This window comes from Rousettus aegyptiacus, unplaced genomic scaffold, assembly GCF_014176215.1.
Source record: "Rousettus aegyptiacus isolate mRouAeg1 unplaced genomic scaffold, mRouAeg1.p scaffold_m13_p_4, whole genome shotgun sequence".
NCBI lineage: Eukaryota > Metazoa > Chordata > Mammalia > Chiroptera > Pteropodidae > Rousettus > Rousettus aegyptiacus.
The window spans coordinates 145,134,578-145,142,233 of record NW_023416307.1 but is presented as its reverse complement, the minus strand read 5'-3'; the positions used below and the strand labels follow the sequence as shown (position 1 = coordinate 145,142,233).

The window sequence follows — 7,656 nt, the reverse complement described above, 5'->3', positions numbered from 1 at the left end:
CAGCGGGGCCTCCTGATTGCCTTCGCAAAGGGTCTGGCAGAGGCCGACACGGGCCTGATAACACCGCCCCGGAGTCACGCGGCCGCGCGTGGCCCCCAAGCTCCTCCTGCCCTTCTCCGTGCCCGGCTCTGCCGGCGCGGGGCGGAGCGCGGGGCGGAGCAGGCCCCGGGGCTGCTGCAGGACCGGCGAGGGGCGGTGCCAGGCCGCGGGTCCTCAGTCAAGGGAAGCGGAGCGGCTGGCCCGGGCGCCGACTGCGGAGCAGCCCAGGAGCTATGAGGGTGGACATGCCGTGGGTCGTTCGCATCCTCTCTCTGCTGCTGGCGTCGCTGCTGGTCGCCGCGCGCAGCTTGCCCGTAAGTCCGCAAGACCCCCGCGCGGGGATGCGCTGAGAGGGGACAGACTGACGGGGGACCCGGCCAGGGCTGCGGCCAGTCGGGGTCCTGCAGGGCGGCGGCCTGGGCCTCGGGGGGCGCCTCGGCCGGCAGGCAGCCGCCGAGCGCAGGCAGTGGCCTGGCCCTCCCGTCCGGGGCGGGCCGGGCTGGGCCGGGCCGGGCGGGGCGCGCGTCCTTCCCCGCAGCTCTGTCTCTTGTGGGTTCCGCTCCGGCCTCGCGTTTCGCTTGGACTCACTCGCCTATGGCCGCAACGAGGAGGTGAGAGGAAGTGCGCCGAAACCCTTCCAGCTTTGCCATTTCCAGGAGGGGGGTTCCGACTAGCGCGCGTTATTAGAGGAAGCCTTGGGCTCTGGCTTGGGGCGCCCTCGGTCGCCCCGTTCGTGCGCTGCGGAGCGCTCCGGAAGGAGAAAACTCGGGCGAGGGAGGCCCCCCGCGATGGGAACAGTGGATTAATTTCCATATGTTCTTTTTACAGACAACTCGTGCCTTTCTCGCCACTCCCCTTCGCTTCCTTTTTTGGCTTGGATTTCCCAAACCTTCAGGGTTTGGCGGCCCAGGCCGCGGGTGGGCGAGAGGGGGTTGCGAGTGGCAGCCAGCTCTGCCGCAGGGAGGTCTGGCGGGGCGAGAAGGTGGGAGGGGGGGCGCGCACGTGTGGCGGGAGGAGGACTGCGGGGCGTCGAAACCGACACCTGACCCTCTGCACGTTCAGCGAACCAATTTTTGTTCCAACGCATTTGGGGCGTGCTTTAAGTAGAAGGTCGTGAAATTTGGGGCAGTTGACTTGTAAATTATACCCTTTGATCAACGGCTTTGAATAACTTGCCTAGGAGCAAAGTCATCCGTTTATTCAAAACTAAGGTTGAGAATCTTAAGTATTTGGAAATATTTTAATTTGGGGTTCTTCTTGAGAAAAAGGCGCCTCAAATTGAGTATTCGCTAACCTCTGTCTACCCCGTCAGTGGTTCCCCTGGCCCAGATTTTTTGGGGGATGGAAGGGAGGGAGGAGGAGGGTCTAGGAGACCCCAGGGTGAGAGCTATCCAGCCGTGAGAACCACTGGCCAGGGCGGAATTGAGGGGGTAGTTCCCGGGAACGGCTGCAGAGAAAGATAGGGGTTTGGAGGGAGGCAGATCTTAACCAATATTTAAGAGGGTTACGGGAGGGGAGAGAGATAAATTAATGGGTGAGGAGCTGGTGGACAGGACCGTCCCCTGAGTAATGGTTGCTCATCATTGTTCAGTATCATTTAGCAGTGGGGTACGCTGTGACTGCCATGCCCAAGGCCCACACAGGGAAGCTGGCTACACCCCAAGAATTCTTAGGTGTCTAGGTGTCCCTCCTGGGCCTAGAGCTGAAAAATGATACCAGCAGACAATCTTTTTGTGATTTCCTTGCTTACATTTGTTTAGAACAGCGGTTCTCAAACTTTAACCATCCTAGAAATTAAAACAGAAAAATTCTATGTATTTATTAATTTACTTAAGAAACAATAAATCCATTACGTGTTAAGAAACATACGTTTCTTTGGGGGGAAAAAAACCCACAATATTTCTCTCCGAATTATAAGGCAAAGAGTGGTATTGTTTTTCATCTTTGCAAATCTCTTTCACATTTATATCAGTAGATGAGAGTTGGATTCTCATAGCTACTTTTGCGCTCAGTCTCGCCATAAATATTATGTAGCCTCTGGAAAACTCCACTGTACACTCGTGTGAGAATGAGAATGGCAGAGTCAATTATGGCTTAGTAGTAATATGACAACAGTTTTGACTACATGGGCCCCTGAGTCTCCCCAGACCACACTTTGAGAACTGCTGATTTAGAATAAGATTTGTCTTATTATAAGAGGAATTCCATACACATTGTGGAAAAACTTTAGACATTCCAAAACCGGAAGGAAGAAAACGAGAACTGTACATCATGTCGATAATCCAGTGTGTTTGTATTTCGATGATAAAGTGTAGCCAGTGACCGGTGGGCAGATGTAAGTGGCCTTCAGGTGTTGAATGGGGACAAGAAAACTCTAATATCCCACAAAGCTGACACCGGTTCCTGGTTGCAGGCGGAGCTGACCTGGAACTCTCTCCGGGGCCACTGTCCTTTCTAAGGAACACTCACCTGGCAGAGCCCGCTTGCGCAGAACTGACAGGGGACCTTCTTAGGAGCAGAGAAAATGGTGATCTTCAGGCAGCTGCCCCTGGGTGTGAAGGCCGCGCTGGCTGCTGGCACCGTCTTCGTGTCCGTGATTATCTCCCGCTCCTATCTGGCGGAGAACCTTGAACTCAGGGCCTGGCGCTGGCTGTTACGCCTGCAGCTGGCCCTGTTCGCCAACTCGCTCATGCTTATTGGCTCCCTCTACATCTGGCGCAGTACGGTCAGCAACCTTAGCCATTCCCCCACCGCAGAGTCGGCCTGTTTCCAGCTTTGGAAGATGGCCGTTCTGACATTTCTGGCCCTGGCCCATTCCAGTTTCTTCACCATGCTCTTTTTAGTGGCCGAGGAGCCCTATCTCTTTTCCTTGGCTGCCTACTCCTGCCTGGGGGCGTACATCATCATGCTCTTCTTCCTCTGTACCCTCAGCGGCATGGAGCAGGCCTACCAGCTCCTGGCGTGGCGCAGTGGTAAGGTCGTGGGCAGCCTTGACAAGACAAGGAAACTGGCACTCAGGCCAGCCCTGGCAGTGGTGGTGACCGCTGTGCTCAGCATAATCGGGCTTCTGAACGCCGCCCAGCCCCCAGCTGTGAAAACTGTGGAGGTGCCCATCCACCAGCTGCCCCTGTCTATGGACAACCTCAAGGTCGTGCTTCTCTCAGACATTCACTTGGGCCCCACCGTGGGCAGGACCAAGATGGAGATGTTCGTGAGGATGGTGAACATGCTGGAACCAGATGTCACCGTGATCGTGGGTGACCTCTGTGATTCAGAAGCCTCGATCCTTCGGACAGCTGTCGCTCCATTGGGCCAGCTTCAGTCACGCCTCGGCACCTACTTCGTCACGGGGAATCACGAATATTACACATCGGATGTCAGCAACTGGTTTGCACTGCTGGAGTCCTTGAATGTCAAGCCCCTTCACAATGATAACGTGAAGATTTCTGCCGTGCAGGCCCAACATGGTGGTGGTGAGGATCACGACTGGATCTGCCTGGCTGGCGTGGATGATATCGAGGCAGACCACCTGCACTATTCAGGCCACGGCATGGATCTCGTGAAGGCCCTGGGGGGCTGCAGCCCAGACCACGCCACCATCTTGCTGGCTCACCAGCCTCTGGCTGCCAAGAGAGCCCTTCAGGCTCGGCCAGATATTAACCTGATTCTTTCGGGGCACACGCATGCTGGCCAAATCTTCCCCTTGAACGTGGCAGCCTATTTCCTGAACCCCTTCTTTGCCGGTCTCTACCAAGTCGCCCAGACTACATTTGTGTATGTCAGCCCAGGCACGGCCTACTATGGGATCCCCATGAGATTGGGGAGTAGGGCGGAGATTACACAGCTCATCCTGCAGCGGGCTCACTGAACCTGGCCCTGCCCTAGACACCTCTGTGTTGCCCTTGCCCTTCATTCTCCATCTTTCGGAGCAGGTTGCCTGCTTGATTCCCTCCAGCCTTTCCCGCCCAGCCCTGCCAATACACCCTTGTCACAAGCCTGTCTTGAATAGTGATTTGTGGTGGGGCTGCCTGGCAAGTTCAGGCAGGTTAACTCTGTAGATGGCCAGTCGCTTTTTAATATGCATTAGTGAGGCCACTAAAGTCACATGCATAAGCACGGGCACCTGTCTTCCAGATGATGTGGAGTAAGCTATCCTCCTCTGCAGAGCTCACCTGGTGTTGCTTGAAAGAGATATGTCTAGAAAGCAGAATAGGGAAGGAACTCTGAGTGTTTTTAAACCCTCTTTAGGACTTAGGATGAGTGATCCAGAGCTTTCTGGGGGAAAGAGCATGTTGCTAGGTAATCTGGCAGAGCAGGTAAGTAGGAGGCCCCTCTGGCTGCTGGAGAAGAAGGCTTTCTTTTCCCCCTTGGTCTTTCGCAGTCACCTGTATTGAGGGCATTAGCAAAACCCACTGGAATACAGAGCTTATCCTATTCCAGGCCTTGAGTGGTGCTGTGTAACTGTCTGTGTTCCTGAGCCTCTGGGGTGGTGGGCGGGCTGGGGGGAAACGTGAGCGCTGTGGTCCGTGATGGCAGCAGTACTGCCGCATAGGAGTTTGGAGGGTGTTTGCCTCCCTGGGCTTCTTTTCTTTAACACTTGGGTGAGTTTACTAAGGACAGGCTACTTTTCCCTATTTAGAGATGAGGAAACTGAGGCAGAGAGTGGGAGGTAGGCCGTGGGCAACACGACAAGGTATGTAGGAGATTCTGGGCTAGAAGTGACATCTTCTACCTCTCAATGAAAGTGTTCTTTCAGCTGTGTGATTGATGGTTAAGTAGCTCTATGTGTTACAGGCCAGTACAGGATTCGAACAGTTAACAGTGTAAAGAGAACAGCAAGGGTCTAGAACCCGATGTTCTTTAAAAGTCATTTGCTCGAGTCTGATTTCACCTCACCTGTAACCACATGGGCCAGGGCCTGGAGGGGAGTTGGCCATTTTCAGTGTAGGATGTCTGTTATATTGGAGAAGGAGTCAAGAAACTGGGGCCCCACCCCAGGTTTGCGTCCAAAGTTTTATGAGAAACCAAGGTCCACTCTCTACCAGTAAGAAAGGTGCATGGGGAGTCAGAGGGCTCTATGCTCTGCAGGGCCTTGAGGCCTGCCTTCCTTCTGGGCTCTGGCCGTGGAATGCTGGGACCGTCCTTCCTGTTAGATGGCTTCCAGCTCCCTGGCTTGACCACATCGGAGCTCTGGCCACAGATCCATAGGGCCGTCTCTGCTAGCCGATGGATCCATAGAAAAATAAGCAGAGGTTACTGTGTCCAGAATGACCACACCTTTGTTGGCCCGGCCCTTGTGCCACACACAGGACTTTGACCCTTGGGTAAGAATAAGCACTATTGTTAGGACACTATAAGCACTATTGAGAAGACTGAGGACCTGGGCTCAGCATTAACTTTTTTGTGATTGAGAGTCTTTCTCCGACAGGGAACACAGACACCACTCTGGCTGGAGAGGCTCCCCCGGCTGCTCACTGGTCAGGCGGCACTGGGCAAATGACTTGACCTCACTGAGCCTCGGTTTCCCTCACCCTAAAATGAGGATAATTATATCTACCTCAAGATAGTTTCATGGGAAGAATACTGAGACCTGTCACATGAGTTCACACAGGAAGCACTTGATGTTGTTAATTCATAAACATCACGTCAGGGCTTGCTAAGGAGTAATGTTGGGCATGGGTGTCCTGGGAATTTATGGAGCAGCCAGTCCTGGGGAATGTGTGTGGGTAGCATGCCACCTGCTGCTGGGGCCCAGGGATTTGTCAGAGCAGACTGCTGGGGCTTTGCTTCCCTGCCTGTCAGTGTGTCCTTGTGCCCGCTCTGCCTGGCCAGAGGGAGTCTCTTCATTTACCTCCTTGCCCTCTTGGTGGATCATGAAATCCTGGAGGATCCTGAAGGCCGCCCTTCTTGTTTCCAGGCAACAGGGTATTGACAGCAGGCTTTATAGTCAACTTTAAAACGTGTCTTTGAGTTGATATTTTAGTGGTTTGCTTATTTTGCCCCCTTCGTTTTAAATTAGCCTTACAGCCAGGAATAAGTTTGGAGGAAAATTTATTCAGAACCGAGGAGGGGACCCTGGAGAGCCTTACTTTTAGCACATTTTGCAGATGGCGGGTTATAAGAGAGGTTAGGTGCCTTGCCCAGGGCAGTGGTCCAGCTCTCGAGGTCCCTGACTCCCTTCTCCATGGTGACACTCCAAGCTCACCACCTCTCCCGGCCTCAGGAAGCTTGCTCTTCGAAGCCCTCTCACTTTCTTGTGACCTGACCCCAGTTTTTTGGATGAGCATTATTGGCTTTTCGGTTCTCTTTTGTTTGGATTTCACCAGGCTACACTCTCCGTGCCATTTGTCTTCCGCCCTTCGGTGCAGCTGGTAGCGTTTGACTCGCCTGCCATTCCACTCGTTTCACTGATTTCTTAATTTTGGATCTTTCTCATCATTGCCCTGAAATGGATGAAATTAGCTTTCATCCTCTTTTTTGTCTTGGATCTTTATCTCTTTTCTTTCTCTCGAGTGCCATCATCTTTGGGTCTTGTGTACTCTTCATCCTTGCTCTGAAGTCCTTGTGCGATTGCCTCCTCGATGGACAAAAACGAGTCCATCTTCTGTGTACAAGGAATAGTGAGCCACACCTTCTCATACTTGGCTTGTATTCCATGATGCGGTTTTTCCATTATTGCCCAGATGTGGGTCATCTTGGCACCTTTTGCGTTCCCCGTTCTTCACCCACTTATCTTCCTCGTTTTGTTTGCTTATAGGCGGAGGAGGTGGTGAGAAACACTTACTTGAAGCTTGAAAGTTCTTTCAAATTTAGTTTAGTTTCTTCTTTTAAAAAATTTGTTAAATGCAAGCTAAAATGAAATGTAATGCTTTTAAAAATTAGCAATAGCATGTAAAGTATGATACTGTCATTATTAAGTCTCAGTAAATTAATTCTGCTGCCCTCCATTCTAAACATCCATCCATCTTTCACGTCTTGTTTTGTTTTTAGTAGTCATAAAGTAGAGAGAACAACCTACCGAATCCCCATGTACGCATCGCCTCGTTTAAACGATTGTGACTGTTCTGCTGTTCTTTCTCATCTAGCTCTGCCCCATGCATTTTCTCTTCTTTTTTATTTTTCCTTTTTTGGCTGGAGTATATATCTAAGGCAAATTTTAAAAAACATAATTTCCAAAAAATACTTCAGTATGAATTCTTTTTTTTTTTTTTTTAAAAAGTACATCTATAATGCTGTTATATCCAGTGGAATTAACAGTAATTCTTTAATCTCATCTGATACCCAGTTAGGATATTTGGGGCTAGAAATCAGGTCTTCTACCTCTCCATAAAAATGTTTTTTTTTTTTAAGTGTGCAGTTCAGTAATGTTATGTATATTCTCACTGTTGTGAAACTGATCTCCAGAGCTTTTTAATCTTGCAAGTCTGAAACCCTCTATCCATTAAACAACTACTCCTCTTTCCCCCTCCCCTCAACCCCTGGTAACCACCATTTTACTTTGTTTCTATGCATTTGAGTACTATGGGTTCTTCATATAAGTGGAATCATACATTTTTGGCTTATTTCACTTAGCATAATGTGCTCAGCGTTCATCCATGTTGTAGCATGTGCAAGACC

At 51.3% G+C, this 7,656-nt stretch overlaps 2 protein-coding genes across 3 annotated transcripts in view; both read left to right on the top strand.

Annotated features, from left to right (window-relative positions):
- The first annotated feature begins 223 nt into the window (after nucleotides 1-223).
- Nucleotides 224-7,656, top strand: part of GLB1 (galactosidase beta 1) — a 74,505-nt gene continuing 67,072 nt past the window's right edge. Inside the window, exon 1 of the mRNA XM_016140748.2 lies at nucleotides 224-353. Coding sequence (XP_015996234.2) covers nucleotides 273-353 — 81 coding nt within the window. The 5' untranslated portion in view covers nucleotides 224-272. The remainder of the gene's footprint in view (nucleotides 354-7,656) is intronic.
- Nucleotides 242-4,033, top strand: TMPPE (transmembrane protein with metallophosphoesterase domain). 2 transcript variants are annotated; one of them, XM_016140749.2, is made up of 2 exons: nucleotides 242-353; nucleotides 2,453-4,033. In XM_016140749.2, exon 2 carries the CDS (start codon nucleotides 2,564-2,566, stop codon nucleotides 3,905-3,907), a length of 1,344 nt encoding a protein of 447 aa, XP_015996235.2. In that variant the 5' UTR covers nucleotides 242-353; nucleotides 2,453-2,563; the 3' UTR covers nucleotides 3,908-4,033. The 2 variants fall into 2 exon arrangements, with proteins under 2 accessions (XP_015996235.2, XP_015996236.2); XM_016140750.2 differs by lacking the exon at nucleotides 242-353 and adding an exon at nucleotides 523-650.

What these genes read in the sequence shown, in the direction of transcription:
- TMPPE (XM_016140749.2), top strand. Translation starts at nt 2,564, where the DNA reads ATGGTGATCTTCAGGCAGCTGCCCCTGGGTGTGAAGGCCGCGCTGGCT.